Source organism: Petaurus breviceps, unplaced genomic scaffold (genome assembly GCF_028583685.1).
Source record: "Petaurus breviceps papuanus isolate PSGF00001 unplaced genomic scaffold, PetGlider_PUasm1.0 78, whole genome shotgun sequence".
Taxonomy (NCBI): domain Eukaryota; kingdom Metazoa; phylum Chordata; class Mammalia; order Diprotodontia; family Petauridae; genus Petaurus; species Petaurus breviceps.
The window spans coordinates 964,238-984,430 of record NW_027186502.1 but is presented as its reverse complement, the minus strand read 5'-3'; the positions used below and the strand labels follow the sequence as shown (position 1 = coordinate 984,430).

At 34.2% G+C, this 20,193-nt stretch overlaps 1 protein-coding gene across 1 annotated transcript in view; it reads right to left on the bottom strand.

Annotated features, from left to right (window-relative positions):
- The window catches only part of ANO2 (anoctamin 2), a 573,391-nt gene that overhangs the window by 238,727 nt on the left and 314,471 nt on the right, over nucleotides 1-20,193 (bottom strand). The window contains exon 12 of the mRNA XM_069106084.1: nucleotides 15,997-16,131. Within this exon, the coding sequence (XP_068962185.1) occupies nucleotides 15,997-16,131 (135 nt within the window). The remainder of the gene's footprint in view (nucleotides 1-15,996; nucleotides 16,132-20,193) is intronic.

The window sequence follows — 20,193 nt, the reverse complement described above, 5'->3', positions numbered from 1 at the left end:
CTTCCCTCTGTCCCCATAGGGTATGATACCCTTACCTGCAGATGCTCTGCCCGAAGGAATATAAATTTTTGTCAATGAAACCTTTAAAGATATCTTGGGGTTTATGGGCTAGAAGGACCATGTCTTAAACCCAAATCATTCTGGCTCTCATTGATTGGCCAACAATAGCTCCCAGGTCAAGCTCTACATGGTCATTAATTGGGCCCTGAGTGCCTCAGAGTGAATGTAAATAACAATTGTCTCTGTTTTGGCCAGAAACTCTGAAAGTCTCCCCCTTCCAGACTGATATTTTTTTAACTAGGTAAAAGAGGCCATTCTCTGCCTCATTTCTTACCTAGTCTTAATTACTGATTGGGCATTGTCTCAGTCAGACTGAGACCTGTTAAAGATCTTAACTTAAAAAGGCCAAAGTCTCCCACTGCATCCAAAGCCACCTCCAGTCGTCCTGATCTATGTCTTGCCACTGGACCCAAATGACTCTGGAGGAGAAAGTGAGGCTGGTTACTTTGCACAGCCCTCCCTCACTTAAAACCAATTTACTTGCATGTCAGGGCATCATCTCCCTGATGTCCTGGTCTTCTATATAATAAACACTACACTAGAGTAAAAAGAAATAAGAGAATGTCTATTATTTCTCATGACAAGGGTATGTGAAAAGAAGAACATACAAACATGGCAGTAGAGGAATAGGAAGTGGGCATCATATGGATGTTACTCATGAGAACTAGACAAAAGTAGAGTGAACACACACATATACTTAAACAGAAAGAGTTTGGTATAGAAATGCATCAAACTCAAAAGAGAAACAATTATAAGAGGAAGGATAATTCAAAAGAGGAAAGAGTTGGAAGGAAAAGAAACTTCAGCACTTAGGATAGATCCTAAAGAGAGGATTAAAAGTAGAACTAATAATAGGTAAGAACTAGTGATCAGGGTCTGGGCAAGGGGAAGAAAAGGTATAGTGGAATAGAAACAGATTGTTTCAGTTAAGGAACCTATGGTACTAATCACTTTCTCTTTCACCACCTTCTTCTTGATAAAAGCACTGGGGTAAAGCACTAAGAAAGGAAGTAGAGTGAGAGGATATGACGGAAAGAGAAACAAAATTAACAAACATAACCATGAATATGAATGAGAAGAATTCACCCTTAAGACAAAAGAGAATAGCAGAATGGATTAGAAAAACAATTTGTATTTTACAAGAAGGGCACTTGGAGCAAAAAGATACAGAGAGATAAAATAAAGGGATAAAGAAGTATTTATTATGCTGCAAGTAAATTTTAAAAGTTGGGAAAATAATTTCAGACAAAACAATAGTAAAAATAGGTATGATAAAAATAAACAAGGTAATTATATTATGCTTAAAGTCACAATGGGCAATGAAATAGTATCAATATTATATATATATGTATATACATATATACACATATACACAAAGTGTATATCACTTTGCATATCACATACATTTGCATATACATGTATAAATGAGAATATATGCATATATATGAATGTGTTTAGAAGTATATATATCAATATCAAATATAAATGCTATATATGAATACACAGAGAATATATGCACTGAATGGCATAGCACCTGAACTATATAAATGAAAAATTAATCAAATTATACAAAGAAATAGATAGCAATACTACAATAGTTAGATAACTTAATGTATTCCTTTCAGAACTAGATAAATTTAACAATAAGGGAAAAAGCATTAAGGATCTGAATAGAATTTTGGAAAAATTAAGTGTGATAGATCTTTGATGATTACCAAATGGGCACAGAAAATAATGAACACATTTCTCAGCTGTACATGAGACTTTTAAAAAATCAACCACTGCAGAAATATTAAATACATATTTTTACTTTTACTTACTTTTAAATGCAACACAATAACAAGTAAAATCAATAAAGGGCCTTTAAAGAAAGGATTCAAATATCAATAGATATAAATAATTTAATATTGAATAACTAGTGGATGAAAGAAAAAATCATAGAAATAATAGATAATTTCATTAAGGAAAATGAAATGAATGAGTCAAACTTTTGGTATGTAGTCAAAGCAGTCCAGAGGGGAAATTTTGTCTATCAAAACAAAGAAAGATCACAGAAATACACATATCAACAAAACATTAGAAAAGCAACATTTTTGCAACATTAAAAAAAACTAAAACAAATACAGAAATTGAAATCCTGAAAATCAAAGAAGAAATTAACAAAAGTGAAACAAAAAATTAAGTTGATAAATCAAATGAAGAGCTATTTTTACAATAGAATCAAATAAACCTAACTAATCTGAATAAAAAAGAGGAGAAAAGCAAATTTCCAGTATCAAAAGTGAAAAAGAACTCACAATAAATGAAGAAAACAAGGGAACTTATCAGAAACCATTTTGTCCAATTGTATGCCACCAATCTGATATCTTAAATGATATGGGTGAATATTTATTAAAATATAATGAATCTAGATTAACAGGACAAAAATAGAAAATTCAAATAAACCAGTATCAGAAAAAAAAATTTGAACAACCTATAAAAGCACTTCCAAAAGAAAAAGGTAGGAAGATTTAATTCATTGATATATATTCAATCAATTTTTAAGAAATAATTAATTTCAATAATTAATGATATTCAAAAGTGGAAAGAGATGCTACCAAAGGATTTTTATAATTCAAATATGATCTGGATACCTATTCTAGAGAGACAAAAAAAAACAGAAAAAGAAAACTATAGCTCAATATTCCCTAATGAATAATGATATAAAAATTAATAAATATTATTAAAGAGATCACAGCAATATATCAATTAAGGTTATACACTCTGATGAGACTAGACTTATACCTGAAAAGTAGAGCTGGTTCAACATTAGGGAACCACTAAGCATAATAAACTATATTACTAACAACAATTACAAGAAAAATATGATTATATCAATAGATATAAAAATGCTTTTGACAAAATAAAACACCCATTTTTGTTTTTAAAAAAATTTTAAAGCACAAGAATGAATTAACCTTTCCATAATACAGCACACAGTTATCTCTCTAAACCAAAATCCAGCATTATTTGTAATGGAAATATTCTTGAGACCTTTATAATAAGACCAAAAATAAATTAAGAATGTCCATGATATAGTACTAGAAAAACTAGTTGTAGTGATAAGAACAAAAAGTAATAAAGTAAATAAAGACAAAGTAGAAATAAATTTGTTGCTTTTATAAATAATATGTTGACTTTTAAAAAAAGCTGAGATGTTCAACTAAAATTAATTGAAATTCATCAAAATAGCAGGATATAAAATATAACCACATAAATCATTAGCTTTTCTATATATTTCCAATAAAACCCAGTAAGAATTTATAAAAGGAGAAGTTCTATCCAAAATAACTACAAATTGTAGAAAATATTTTGGAGTCATCCACTTACCAAGAAATACACAGAAACTATATGAACACAATTATGAATCACCCTTTACAGAAATAAAGGTAGAACTGAGGCATTAATATTTTTATGGTTTGGCAGAGCTGATATATTAAAAATGACCATACTATCTACATTAATTAAATCAATCAGTGCCATATCAAACTACCAAAAGAATTACCCTACAAAGTTAGAAAAAATGCTACCAAAATTCATCTGAAAATGAAGGGGATCTATCCATGCCATTAAAAATACCATCAAGTTATAATTTTCAAAATTATTTGGTACTGGTTAAAAAACAGAAAAGTTGATCTTTGGAATAGATTAGGTACATAACATACAAAGCAAATATAATAACATAGTATTCGATAATTCAAAAGACCTGTAATGACTGAGGTAAAAAGCTCAATGTTCAACAAAAACTGCTGGGGATAATGGAAGATGGAATGGCAAAAAAAAAAAAAAATAGGCTTAGACAATATCTCACTTCATTTGCCACAACGAGCTCCAAATGGATTCTGACCTAAAAAAGTAGATTTCTTTTTTTTTTTGCCTTTTTTTTGGGAGGGGCAATTGGGGTTAAGTGACTTGCCCAAGGTCACACACTGAGGAAGTGTTAAGTGTTTAAAGCTGGATTTGAACTCAGGTCCTCTTGACTCAGGGACCAGTATTCTATTCACTGTGCCACCTAGCTGCCAAAAAAGTAGATGTCTTAAAAGATAATATTATAAACAATTAAAGGAGCATGGAAGGGGATATCTATCACAAAAATGCATAGATAGTTCTTCATTAAGGAAGGGGTAGAGAGAAATAAAAAGAAAAATATTTATTCCATAAGATTGAAAGGCATCTGCACAAACAAAATCAGTGTGGATAAAATTAGGAGGGAAATAGTTAAGTTGGAAAAAAATCTTTGGAGCATGTTTCTCTGATAAAGATCTAATATCCAAGATATTTAAGTAATTGATTCAAATACACAAGAACATGAACCATTCTCCAATAGGTGAAAGGATATGAAGAGGCAGTTCTCAATGGAAGTAATCCACATTTTCAAGTCATATTAAAAACACCCCAAATTACTAATAAGAAGAATGGAAAATAATACAACTCTTGGATTCCAGCTCAAACTCATTTGATTGGAAAAGATGACCAAAAAAAGGAAAATGGCAATTATTGGAAGAGATGTAGGAATACAGGTACACTCATGTACTGGTGATGTCATTGTGAATCATTTTAGCTATTCTAGAAAGCAATTTGAATCTATACACAAAAAGTAAACCTGCATCCCCTTGACTCAATAATACTATTACTAACCTTATATACCAGAGATCAAAGGAAAAGTACACATATGTACAAAAATATTTATAACAGTATTTATTATTGTGGCAATGAATTTGAAACTAAGAGAAATGTTCATCAACTGTGGAATGAGTGAATAAATTATGGTAAATGAAATAACAGAATACTACTTCATCTTAAGAAATTACAAAAGAGATAATTTCAGAGTATACTGGGAAGACTTGTATGAACTGATGCAAAATGAAGTAAGCACAAGCAGCAAGACAATTTAAGCAACAATAAAAACACTATAATCTAAAAAGACAGAAAGAAAGATTTAAAAACTCTGATCAAAGCAACAACCAAACATGGCTCTAGAGTCCTATGATGAACGATGTTAACCATATTCCCTAACAAAGGGGTGAAGCACTCAAGATGCAGAAATAAACAAAAATTTTTCAGACATGGTCACTGTTTGACTATTTTGTTTGGCAATGATTACATAGGTTTTTTTTTTTTTTTACACCTAAAAAGAGGTTGAAAGTTTGAGGGAGACCGGCAATAGTGAAGTAAAAAATGAAGAAATAAAATTAAAGAAAAAAGGAAACCAATGAAACATTTTTAAATACAGGGGAAAGAACACAGGAAAGTTCAGAAGGAAGCACCAACATGAAGGATAGCATTGAAAGTAACATATTGAATTTATTATATATATTTTTAAAAGCAAGCTGTATGGGACAGAGATTAATCTTTTATATTCTGTTTTATATATGGGAGTGCCCTTTTGGTATTTCAGTTCAGAATAAAAACTTATTTATTATTTATTAAAAAGCAAATAATTCCAAAGAATTATTAGCCTGCAATTCCCCAACTCTGTCTTCCCTACCTAGCCAAAAACCATCTTCCAAGAGGTTTCATAGTTAATAAAATGAATGAAATGATCGATCATGACTATCCTAAGTTAGTGGCTAGGAAGAAAGTGTTAGTTAAATTAATTCAACTTTAATTAATAATTAACTAATTAATAATAATTAAATAAATTATTGATAATTAAACTTAAATTAATTACTTAAACAGTAACAGTGTTCTTAAATTTGGAAGTCAGCTGCAGAGAAACTATGGATTCTATGAAAATAAAATTTTGACCTACTTCCAAAAGTAGGAGGAGAAAAGAGTGCTTGGGACTCTAAACCTCAGCTATGCTTTCTATGTATCAGGGCAGCAGAGGGCGCTACTGAGCTGGGCTAGAAGGAAGAGCATGCGAGAGGTTGCTGCCTTAGTTAATGTTTCTCAGTCTCCAGATGCAAAGAATTTGGTAGAAAAAGTAAAACCAGTCCAAGGGGATGTCCAGATGTCTCTTTCCCGTTTCCTTGGAAAGTCAATATTAACAGGATCCTGGAAGACTTATTGAGAAGTGAACCTGCCAACTAAGGACCAGCTTTCAGTCCGTCATGATATTTACAAAGCATTTCCTCATATATAAAGGGAGTGTTGGATTAGACACGACCTAGAGTCACTCCCAGCTCTGAGATTCTGATTCAACCAATTCCCTAGAGTAAAATGATCATTTCTTAACAGAATGGAAAGTAGAGGACTATGTCTAGAAAACTTGGCTTTTTGTACTGTCAAATTTAGAGGGTTTCTTGTCTCATTCAAAAAAATGGGTTTGTACTAAAAATGGTAAATGACAGGACTTGAACAAGTTCATGTGCACATTTTTCGTCCAAGTGTTTTTACAGTGGCTGCAGAAAAACCAATCAATTAAAACTGTTAGGTCAAACAATTGTTGGGGCTGTTCATTTTCAGCCAGGAGAGTGATTCCTAAAAGGAAATAGTTCTTCATAAAAATATTTTGCTTAAGTATAGTCTGATAAAGTATTAAAAGTTAAGCTACTTTCTGGTAGTGAACACACCAGTCCTTAGGGTCACCCTCGCACTAGTTAGTGCAAGGGATCAAATCTTTCCTTTTGCTCTAGAGCTCCATATTTACAAAGCAGGAAGGATGATATGAATTATCTCCAGGAAATAAAGTATTGAGTTGCTGGATAGAAAACAATTTATATTTTTTTAAGTTTGTTATTAGCAAAATATCCTGCCCTTGATCATCTGCACAAAAAGAAGTCAACTAACTCACACATAAGCCAAAAGAATACATAATATAAAATTTATTTTAATGTGATATTGGAATTCATTATCAGGAGGTTTTTTATTGTTTATTTTGCAGCAAATAATTCACCTCTTATGATGCTCTACCACTAAATAATATTTTAATGATGTTGTTCAGTCATGTCTGACTCTTCGTGACTCCATTTGGAGTTTTCTTGGCAAAGATACTAGAGTGGTTTTCCATTTCCTTCTCCAGCTCATTTTACAGATGAAGAAAGTGAAGCAAACAGGATGAAGTGACTTGCCCAGGATCACACAACTAATAAGTGTCTGAGGCCAGATTTGAACTCAGAAAGATGAAACTTCCTGGCTCCAGGCCCAGTGCTCTATCCACTGCCTCCCAACTGCTCCTTTAATGTAAATATGTATTAATACCTTATACAATACATTAAATAACCTCTCAAGCTCACTGAGTAACAAAGGAAACAAGCCTATAACTAACACTTTTCCCCCAGAAAATATACAAAATCTATGTTCTTCGTGAGTAAGGTGTAGAGTTTATTATAGCTATGAGCTCAAAGATATCTCTCTCTACCATATCATCGAACTGAAAAATAAATATGACAGTTAACAAACGGTATTTGTCAATAACGAGACTTTTAAAACTAACAGGGAAGTACCACAAAGCCAATTAATGTATTATTCATCTCAGTGCACTAAAACTTGTTATTAAGGAGAAAAGAGGGGATTTAGGAATTTTAATCCAGACTGTTTTACACTTTAGATTCATCAAATAATCGCTTTATCCTCTACTTGTCTCTGCGTATATAAACACAAGTGCTTAGCAGATGCCTGTCAGTAAGCTTACAGGCGAATTATTACAAGTATAGAATTTACACTTATGAAATTCTAGTTGTTGGTGACATACATGGAATTGCTATCTCACAAATCAAGTTTACTGAAAATTTACTAAAATAATATGTGTACCGTCCTACCACTAGAACTTCACCTATGTGCCACACTCTGTTCTGATCCTGAACAACTGGCAGCTCTATGCCATTAACAAGATGTTGCCCATAATGGACAGGGTTGTATGGCATATATGTTCATAGTAAACATAAGCTGAAAATTTTCAGCTTTAGTGGTTACTTTTACATATCTTCCATTCTGGAGAACCATGGCATAATTTCCATGTCCTAATATAAACCAGCATTCAGCTACCCCACCCATGTCCTGATGTTGGTAGTGTCTTTTTCCCACCTGTAAATACATAGAGCTGTGTTTTCAATCAAACTAAGTTTCAGAATTGCGAGGATCAACCATGGATAGCATAAACACAAGGCCATTGTTTCTGAAATGGGTATTTATTCCATCTTAGGTCGATAGTAGATAGAACAAAGAGGAGGAATGTAGTACCTTGCTGGCTGACCTAGAAAAAGACAATACTCTTTCTTATATTATTAATTGGAATAAGTTTCCCAAACTCTTAGTCGAGTACACCATACATAAGACCCTTGTGTGCAAGACAATTTACATGAAAATATATAACCCCCTTTCAGATATGAATTCCTAGTTTTTTCTGTAAGACATCTTGAAGCATATAGTCATTGTATATTCATGTCATTTACATAATCATTCACATAGATCCCACAAGCTCCCATTCCTGCACTTGGTAATGAACTGAATCATTTAAAAAGTGACCCTTTTCTTGTCCACCAGTATATATGCTTCCCCTTATTTAAATCACAGTTAAAGACCATTTGTTTCCTGAAGTTTTCCTGATTATTGCCACCAAACTGGAACCAGCCAAAATAATCCCAAATTACACACTAAACCCCAATGCGATCCTTAACTAGAATAAAATGTCTTTGGATATTTGCATAGATTATGTATTTATTTGACTTCTTTGACCTATTAAATAATAATTTCCACATACACTATTTTAACTATATGCCTCAAATGACTAGCATGCTGCAATACTTGCTACTGTTACTAAAATACATACTCGTCTCTGAAGGTAGTGGAATTTAAAATCCTTTAAAATTTGTTTTCTTCTCAAACCCTTACATTGTTTTCCAGTGGTCCCCATTCTCTTGTCTGACTACCACCTCTCTTCCCAATGGGTCTTCCCCCTTTAGTCTTATTTTTCTGACAGACTACTAAACTCTTCTTCTCCAGGGACTTATATTTCTTTAAAAGACAGAGAATCACAGAATCACAGTGTCAGAAGGGACCTCATAAGCAATTTATTTCAACTCCTTAAATGAAATGAATCCCTTCTAAAACATCCCTCACAGATAATCATCAAGCCTCCAAGTGAAGATCTATATTTTGGGGAACAATTTTGACAAAAGACAGGTCATTCCATTTTAAAATTTTTTGTTACACACAATTACTAACAACAAAGACAAATAAATATGTAGAAAAAAATTAAATTACATATCTAGCTTTTGACAGCAAAAAATAATTACTTTTGCTCTGTGTCCCAAGTCCATCTTTAGTTCTTGTTTTTCCACATCTCTTTAGTTTATAATTACCTTTTAAAATATAAGAATACTCCATTCAATTATTTTTCAATTGCTGAACATATAGATCATTTCCATAGGGGCTATGGGATGGGGGTGGAGGATGTTATCAATAGATGTAAAAAATAAAAATGTACAGCTATGAATATTTTTGAATATTTTTTTTTCTCCACAGGATTTAGAATATAAAACTAACACTAAAATTGTAAGGTCAAAGAGATACAATCTGTTTTATTGGAAGAATGCTCTACAGAATATTTATACCAGTATGCAGCCCAACCAACAATGTATTAAACTATTTTCTTCAACCCTACCTGCATTCAGTTTTATAATTTTGATATCCTAGTTGGAAAAAGTGGTAGTATCTTGATTTTGTCTTGCTTTACTTTTCTCCAATATTGGGGAATTTGAGCCTCTTTTCACATGATTATTAAGATTTTGGGTTGCCTACCTTAAAAATTTTCTATTCACCTCCAGTGACCATTGTTCCAATGAGTCAAACATATTTGTCCTATATAAGTTCCTTGTATCAGTTCCTTGTAGATTCATTCTGGATATCAGATTATATCTGACATATTTACCACAAATATTTTTAAAATCTATTTCTTTTCTTGTAAATTTTGAGGGTATTTCTTTTTATTTTACAAAATTCATTCATCTTTGAGTAATCAAACACTTCAATTTTATGTCCAGTGACTTCTTCCATTTTTAAAAGTTAATACAATGTTAGAGCAGAACTATAATATGTCTAGAAACTTTGAATCTTAGACTTTTCCTTGTTGGAGTCAGTGTATCTTGTTCACATACTATTACCATTTGTCTTCAGAAATAAAGTTCTGTTCTGGCAAACTGGGACCATAGTCTGTGTATGCTTATGGCTATCACTTATTTTTTGCTTATTCTGGAAATCTGTCCTTCTGAATAATCTGGCATATCATGTTCAGGTTTTATTTTTTTTCTAAAATTTCTAGGATGTAAATAACCTTCAGATTATTGGATCTGAAGCTATCATCTGGGCCTGTCATTTGATTCTACATAACTTTTCATTCTTTCTGATAATTCAGTGATTTTCTGAGCCTAGGTTCCTTCCAATAGATACATATTGCTTTAATTTTATTTTCTGTTGTAATAAGTCTATTGTTGCTTAAGTTGGTTGATTTCTTTTTCGTGTCTTCTATTTTTGTTTCACATGTTATTTTCTTCACAATTTCTTCCTAATCTTTTAAAGTTCCTTATTATTCTAACTTGAGCTTCAAATAATTTAACTTTCTTCTGGTTTTTATCATATGATTTTCCTAGCAATGCTAATTCCTGCTTAATTTCTTTAAAAGCATTACCGATCTTTCATCTGTAGCCCGGAGTCTCAAGCTCTGGTTTTATAAGAACAAGTGGATTCAATAGTTGGTGCTCCTCAAAAATCACTCTTTTTGATTTGTTTTGTTCATACAGAACCTCTTCTGAAATTCTAAGACTATAGCTCATGACTAGGTCTGCACAAATGAGGACAAAAAGGGCCCCAGCTCTCATGTAAGACTCATGGTAACAATAAATACCAGATCCAAGACAGTTTTTATTTCACCCCACAGAAAGAATGCAGAAAAGTACCAAAGAATGACAGTAGCCCATAATAATCAAGACACTTTCCTCCTTTCCAATGAGTCCTACTTTCCACCCCAAGGACAAATATAGTCATCCACTTTAATATATTAAATTAAATGAAAAGGGAAAAAAAAAACTTGAAGTTGTTAGGGAGGTAGGCCCCTTCCAGTCAACTATAGGAGCAGTACCAATACCACACATTCAATTCTTTGTCCAAGATCTCTCAAAAATACTCTACAAGGCAGAGATTAATGAATTCTCACCACTCCTCCAGTAGGCTAGTAAAAGGAAACTCCTACCATTTGGACATGGGATTTCACTAGCCCTCCCCCTCCCCCCAAGCCATCTTGCAGGCCAAAAAACTCTGCCTCTGTCAATGTCTCTCCATCACTGATATCTCTGGGACAGATGGGAGAATACTTACTATGAAAGGGTAGTCTTCATCTCCACACACCCCAGGATCAGATTATTGGATCTGAAGCTATCATCTGGGCCTGTCATTTGATTCTACATAACTTTCCATTCTTTCTGATAATTCAGTGATTTTCTGAGCCTAGGTTCCTTCCAATAGATACATATTGCTTTAATTTTATTTTCTGTTATAATAAGGAATATTTGCTACTATCAATGGGGCAGGTGAACTGGTAAACAGCAAATTGACCTTAAAGGCAAGAAAACCTGAGTTCAAATTCCATCTCTAAAACATTGTTAGCTGTATGACACTGGACAAGTAAACAATGGTTGGCACATTGTAAGCCCTTACAAATCTTGAATGACTGAAAGATAACCTGTAGGACTCTAAGTTATAGAGATGGTGCTAAACTGCAGTGGTAGAGAAAAGTTTCTCACCTAGGATTTCCCTATACCAATAAAATCATAATTTCAGTATCTATTCCTTATCAATAAGGAACAATCAGAATCTTCTACATAAAATCAAAGGCTAAAATAAAGGTCCATCTTCAATGGAGATATCTACATCTACCAAGGGAACATAAATTCATTAAGTTAACTCCTTGCTTGAGGAAGTAGCTCAGTGGATGATGTGTTACTTGTTTTTCTACCTGAATTGTTTCAAGTCCTTCAGGTTTGCTTGTTTGTTTGTTTAAGTTTTTTCACACTATTTTAAAAAATTTATACTCTACTTTCTTTATTTTCCATTTTGATTGATTTCATTGTTTTTAAAAGTAAACATTTTCTTTCTTTTTGGTGCTTTACTTTATTTCTTTAGGGAGACACACAAAGATCCCAGTTCCCCTTATGCTGTCATGGATGGAAAGTCAACCTGTTACATGTTGGGGACAGAATACACTCTCTTATGAGTAGTAATGTAGTTCCCTTTAGTTTCTACCCACCGGTACTAGTTCTGTCCCATGAAGTTAAATACCATAAATCTAATCATTTTTTACATGACAGACTTTCATGTACTTGAACAGAATTATTGTACCCTAGTCTCCATTCTTTTCCAGGCTAAACATTCCCATTTTTCTTTAAAAGATCTTTGTATGGCATGACTTCAAGCCACTTCACCATGTTGGTTCTACTCTCCTAGCTGTGTTTTCATATTGTCCTTCCTTAAAAATGGTAGTGAGAACTGCACATAGCCCTCTAGATGTGATCTGATCAGAATAGATTACAGTGCGACTATCATTTCCCTCTGATATGAAGGGAGTGTCAAAAATTTGTACATGGATCTCAGAGATCACAGTGGCACTGAGCCCTTATACCTCCTTCGTGATGTGGAAGGGATAGTGAACATACTACTAAAATCAGCTTAGACTTTCCTTCTACAATTGCCTTCTTCCTGTGACTTAAAACAACCTCACTCTTGCCCCTCTTCCTGTGAATTGTATAATACTCTGTCCAAGATGAAGTGACCCTCAGGTAATCTTAAATTTATCTCCTCCGTTATTAGCTATGTTTTGTGATAGCACATTTCAAATTCAGATATTGCAGAAAAGTCTGGAGCCAACAAATATTCTGACTTCTATTTACTGATGCATATATGACATGTTGATCCTATAAATCATGGGAATAACCTCTTAACAAAATGGCATCCCCCATATTGACCAGTTGATTTTTCTTAATCTTTTTAAAATGCTGCTTTATTTAAAGTAATACATAATTTTATCCCAAGAAAATTATGGAGGGTGCCACCAAGATCTGTAACTTCTGTTCTGTGTACTAGGAGACAGAACCATCTGTTTTTCACTATTCTTTTAATGGAAAGAAGACAAATCTTTTTTTTTTTTCCCAAAAAAGTTCTCCATTTTGAGCTTGGCAACACAGAAGGCATGCCTTGGGAATGACATCTATCTGAACTAGAAGATTAAATATTGCTTCAAGTAACTCCTCATTATTTTGAGATTACTTTAAGGAAGGACCTTTGATGGCATATATTAAGGAGAGTACACATTTGTAGTTTGATGACCAGGTTTATGAATAAATGATTCAAAAGGACTTTGGAAATTTTATCAAGAAGTATCCTAAATGCTTTAGTTTTCTCACCATTCTGGAGGACTGAACTTTTGGAGGGGGAAAGGCAGGGCATTTGGGGTTAAGTGACTTACCCAAGGTCATGTGGCTAGTAAATGTTAAGTGTCTGAGGTCACATTTGAACTCAGGTCCTCCTGATTCCAGAGCCAGTGCTCTATTCACTGTACCACCTAGGTGCCCCTCTGGACTTTTTTTGGCATAGGCCATGAGAACCTGGGACTTAATCATGGACTGGTTCAACTCCACTTATCAAGGGAAAGTTGCCTCATACCCATCCTATACCCTACAGCACAGGATGTCACAACACCTAAAATTTAGATTAGCCTTTCAAATTTTTATAGCCACACTAACATATTCAAGGGATGGTGCAACAAAGAGGGATTTTTTTTGTTTGTTTTTCTGATAATTGGTAAATATAAGAGTGATACACTAGGACAAAACAAGTCAAAGATAGCATACTATCTTGCAGTATGCCCTAGCACAGAACATTGTGTCTTTTTACTTAGACATATTCCCTACAGGAAAATAAGTGGTTTACCCTGACTTACTGAATAGGACTTGGTAAGATTTTGGACAGGAATAAGTCTAAGTAATTTAAATAGGACCTATATTTTGGACTGAGAGAAGTCTAAGTAAGTCAGAATGCTTTCATCCAGACATGACAGAAAAGTAAGATCCCACAGATATCCTGTCATTTCCTGGATAAATTATTTGTTAACTGATTAATATATATGGATATATACACAGGAATGACATTTCAATCTTTTAATATTTGGTAATCATTACTTTAAAAAGTGATGATACCCAAATTGACCAGCCATCTTTTAATAAAAGTTTGAGCAATCTTGCCTTTCTAAAAGGAGTAAGTGGTTTTATTCCATCATTTTACAGATGAAAAAAATCTTCTTTTATCTTTAAACTCCCATGTGAATTTTCCTTTGGAGCCAAACTGATTTCTTCAATTTTGCTCAAATAAAAATCTTAATTTCCCTTTTCTGTGCTTTATTAACACAATTCTACTCACCTTCCTGTTCCTCCCCATATCCGACACCATCCAAGTCCAAGCTGAATTGCCAATTAAACCTCTTACTATTATTTACCTTTGCATGTGTCAATTTCTTTTCTCCCTAAGTAAACTGCAATATCCGGGTTGGGTAGAAATTCTGTCTTAAACTTTGCAAGGTTGCTTTGTGTTATCAGCACATGAGGCAGTTTCTGGTTCTAAAATGTGTTAATCTTACAAATTTGGGGACAAAAAATAAAATATCACCATTTGATGCTAAAGCTAATAAAAAATCAATATAAAGTAGATAAGCTTAGCCATCTTCAAAATTTACCTGGCTTATGGGGTAATTTTGGAATGGGTAACAGAGGACACTGTGGTATCTCCATATAAAGAGATTACCAGGTCTCTATATCTCATCAGAAAAACACAAACACAAATTTACCAATGGAAGAAAAAGCATATCAAATACAGAGTTGTTGAGCACAGAGTTGACCCTATAGAGACCACCGTGTCCCAGACATAAAATACTTAAGCATTTTGCTGAAATGTCAATGACCCTCTTACCTAAGGTACAGCAAGAAAGACACAATAAAACTAGGATGGAAGTATCTGGGGCAACAGCAAAGGTTCTGGCTTTAGAATCTGGGTTTAGATCTCAACTTCACTATTCATCTGTATCTTTGGGCAAATCTTTTTGCCCTCTCAGATCCCCAGTTTTATATTCACTGAATTTCACATACTAAGCAATATCAAATTGCATTTGTCAATCTAACAATTCTGCCTTACTCTGATTGTATCTGTCACAAACCTAATAGCAAAAGGATCAGCATGTAACTGGTTGCAATGGTAATGGGAATTTGAGGATATACCCTTCCCCCTAATAAGCTGAATATAATCACATGGAGCCTGTGGTGGGAGGAGTTTGCTGAAGGGTGAAGCAGAGCCCACAGGAAGCTGGGAGTTAGAATAGTTAGAAACTAGAGGGAAGAGAGGATGTACCTGAGGGAGACAGCTAGGCTTTTGAGTGTTGGTTTGTAGGAAGGCTAGAGGATGATGTGACTCTCTCTGCTGTTATGGCTCATTAACTTCTAGGCCGCTATGATGGAACTGTCTTACTGGTTTGGGGAATCGGTTTTCTGGTGCCTGAACAAATGTTTTGCTACTGTCTTATATATGGACAGTCTGTTATATTTTGTGATTGAGCACTATACTGGCATATTTACAGTAGCCATCAGTGCTGTGAATATTGTGTTGGCACTACACTGGTCAAGAGCTGCCCATGTACTTATCACAGCTGCCCCTTAATGTGAAATGTTCCACTGAGATCTATCAAAATGGCCTTTTAATGGTCAGAATGTTGCCATCCTTCATTTCTTCTGCTCTCATCCCAACTTGACTCCACAAGCTTATGGGGGATAAGGATACTTTTACTACCAACTTCACAAAGTTGTTGTAAGAAAGTGCTTTTTAAACTTTAGGTGCTACAGAAATGTGAATTATTATGATAAAAGCAAACCAATTTTTGACATCTGACAGACAACTCAATCTTCTCTTATGAGCACTTACCTAGGAATATCATCTTCTATTGTTGCACAGCCGTAGAGGAAGACAATCACTCCAATTACTGAAGATGGAATGAGGAATGAAGTATATAAACCTAACCAAGCAAAATATAGGCCAATTTTTTCTCCAAAATACTTCCTGAAAAACAAAAGAAACATATATTAAAGGTCTAATCATTTGCCTCATTTATGAACATACATCAATAGGAGTAAACAAATCTAAATTTGCCTCTCTGAAAATACTACTTTAAGTTCCTAGGCTTGCCAAGAAGGGCAAGTTTTATCCTTCTTCCACATAATCACCATTTTAATACTTAAAAAGTTATTCCCTGAATTAAGTCTTCTCTTCTCCAGGCTAAAAACTTCCCATTCCTTCAACCAATATTCATACATAATGGACTGAAGGCCCTTTACTAATTGGCCGTCCTTCTTTGGACATTCTCTAGTTCATCAATGTCCTTCCATAAATGAACACAATACTCTAAATGTGGTCTGACCAGGACAGAATATATATAAAATACTACCTCCTTTATTAACGAATATTTATTACATTCATGAATGCATGATTTGGGCGGGGGGGTGGATACAAAAAAAGTAATATACCTACATCTCAAGAGATCTTTAATTTAAAAGTGGTGATTAGATATGTACACATTTATAATGTACATGATTATAATCTACATTGTTGTTGTTCAGTCATGTTCAACTCTTTGTGACCCTGTGGACCACAAAATTCCAATCTTGTCCATGGGTTTTCTTGGCAAAGATAGCGTACCAGTTTACCATTTCCTTTTCCAGGGTATTAAGGCAAACAAAAGTTGAGTGATTTTCCCATGTTCATGTACCAAAAAAGTATCTGAGGCCGCATTTGAACTTAGGTCTTCCAGATTCCAGGTCCTGAACTACCTAGCTGCCTCCATAATCAAAATTAGAATATGGCAAATTCATAAGGGAATTTACCTGAAAATATTTTGAGAATTCAAAGGAGGGAGAGGTCACTTCTTTTATTCATTTATTTTAATAACATTTATTAAGCACTAACAATAAGATCAGAAGATCACTTCTGACTAAGAAGTTTATGAAAGGCTTTATGGAAGAGGTGTCATCATAACCAGGGTCTTGAATGATTAGAATTATAAATGGTAGAGATGTAGGAGAGAGTTGGAAAAAAAGCATGGAGGTGAGAGAAAGACTCAGAGATATGGGGAGGGGAGTATTCTAATTTTAAATGGAGTCCAAACTACATGAAAGGGAGTAGTAGGAAATCAGGCTCAGACATACATTGGAGATAGATGAGGAGCCCTTTGATGCCAGCCTAAGGATCTGTAGACAATGGATAGCCACTGGAAGCTCTCTTTTTTTTTTTTGAGAACAAGAGGGAATTCGTCTTTTTATTTTATTATTATGTGATAGTAATAGCAAGCCATAGAGTATACAAGAAGTATCAGGATAGAATTTGGAAAAATATTTAGTATAAACTATTTGCATTGAAAAGTGTGAACTTGTTTTAGTCATGTCATTTTTAAATGAACCTAACTTGCTAAAAAGTTGCAAAAAATTAAAAAGGATTTCTAACAATTGGCTTTTACATCAGGACAAGTTTAAATTTGAGAAAGAAAAATGTTAAATAAAATTCCTTATGTATGAGGGATTAAATCTTTATTGTTTATTACAGTTCCATGGGAATAAAACATTTAAGTACAATTTGGCTATAAGCCGCAGTTGATGAAAATTGTTTAAGATAAAAAGCACTTAAGACTATTTTTTCTCCTATGGTCAAAGCAAGTAGTCAGTGAAAGATATGAATTCTTTTGTGTTACCTTTAAGGGAAATTTAATATTATTTTTCATCAAGAATTAAAACATGTACAGAAATTTTTACAAATTAAAGGCTCACTTTCAGAAGATTCTAATATTAATAGCTTTTAAAGTACTGTGATCAGATTCATTTATTATACCTTTTCTGGCTAAAACACTTGGTAATACCTAAAGAATTCTGCAATCAATTAGGAATTTAAATTCTTAGTAATGCTTTGGGGATTTGTGTTACTGCAGGCCATTTTTCACCAACTTAGGATTTTTTTTTTAATGTGGCTTTTCTCTTGTTTTTTTTTTTTTTTGGTTTTTTTGCTTTTTGGAGGGGGGAAGGCAGGGCAATTAGGGCCAAGTGACTTGCCCAAGGTCCCAGAGCTACCGTGTTTCCCCGATAATAAGACCTATCCCGAAAATAAGCCCTGCCCTTACTGTGTAAGATTCCTCTAAAATAAGCCCTCCCCAGAAAATAAGCCCTATTGAGATTGCTACCGTAGTGAAGGTGATCCCCTGTGCTACACGCTACATTACAGTACCCTCTGTATGCACCGTCCCCCCCCCCCCAGTGAAACGCACGCTGCGCTCCAAGCTGCATCCAATCAGAGCTGCAGCAGTGAGCGTGTCATCCTGTTCTTCCCCAGTGATTTGCTTGCTGGCGCCATTGACAGCAGTGCTGCGGAGGAGAGCTGAGGCAGGACAACATAAAAACCCGGTATGTAAGCGGGAGTGAGGGGGCATGATAGAGGATAAAAAGGGCATGATGGAGGAAAAAAGAAGAACTCAGGGGGCATGATGGAGTGAAAAGACGGACTGATGGTCATAATTTTATTATTCTGTCTGTTTTGACCCCCAGACATGAGTACAAAAAGGAAGAGCTATACTGTTGAGTATAAGAAAGCAATTGTAGAGGAGTCACATGTCATTGCTGTCAATGTTCATTAAAATAAGCCCTCCCCTGAAAATAAGCCCTCTGGTGTTTTTCTGTCCAAAAAAATTTAATAAGACAGTGTCTTATTATCGGGGAAACACGGGTGGTAAGTGTTAATTATCTGATGCTGGACCACTGGAAGCTCTTAATCAAGGGAATATGTGTTAGGATTATTACTTAAAGAATGAAGAGAAGGAGAAAATGACAGAGCTGGGAAAGAGAAGATGAAATAAGAGAAGAAAACAGAAAACGTGGAGAAGAAGGAATTTCAAAAAATGAGGAAAAGAAGGATGTAAGCATAGCTAAAAGTCTGGATAATCCACAGAATAGATGCTCAGCACTTAAATCACTGAATATAGTGCAACACAGCATGTATAACAATGTATGACTCGGTGATCAATTACTTCAATATGAGCTTCTTTCTTCTTACCCCCACTTAATTCATTTCTCCAAAGTAAAATCAAATTGGATTGATGGACATCTGTCAATATGTTTACACAGTAAAAGAGAAACTGAATTAATAAATTTGGCAAATATGGGGCATTCTTAAAGCCCATTGAGACATATTTTATATTTTGAATATTTATATATATTCATATTTTGGCCAAAGTTTGAATTAATCAAACAGACTGCTATGCCTCATTTTACAAAAAAGGCTCTCTTTCTATCTCAGCCATTCCAGAGACCAGATAAGGCTTAGAGTAGCATCATAAATTCCAAAGAGACCCAGCTTTGTTTTGCTCTCTGAGTGAGCCCAGAGAATACCTCTTCTTATGTCAACAGATCAGAAGAGGCCTACTTTATGGCCCTTCAGGACGAGACCCGGAAGTTAGGCATTAACTTGAGAAATGGGACATTTTTTTATCTTAAGATTTTCTGGGCATATACCATGTTATAGAATGTTAATGGTAAAGAAAACACAGATATTCTGGATCATAATTTCAATTGACACTTTGTCATCTCTCATGTTTTTCTGTATTTATCATTTATCCAATTAAGAAATTCCTTTCTCATACAATTTTTAAACCATTATGGGGATCATAAATTTGTGTGTCTCAACCAACCCTAATTGGGATGGTCCTAAAATATACTTAAGCTCTCTCATTCTTTTGTTCTGGAGTCAGGACTTTAGTCCTGCCTCTTTGCACAAGTACCGCTAGCCTTAAGAGAATAAAGAACATATTCTGTAGATGTATACCACTATTGGTTTGTCTCATTTAACCAAACTTTTTCTAAAGGTCGACATATGCAATGTTCAATTGCCTCTGATTGCTTTCAACTGAACAGTTCATAAAGTGTAGAGCAGAGGTGGGGAACCTGCAGCCTTGAGTCCCATATGTGGGCCTCTAGGTCCTCAAGTGCAGCCCTACACTTCACAAAACAAATCTCCTTAATAAAAGGATTTATTTTTTAAAACTGGGACTCTATGTCTCTAGATAAAATTAAGCAGGTGATATAAGAC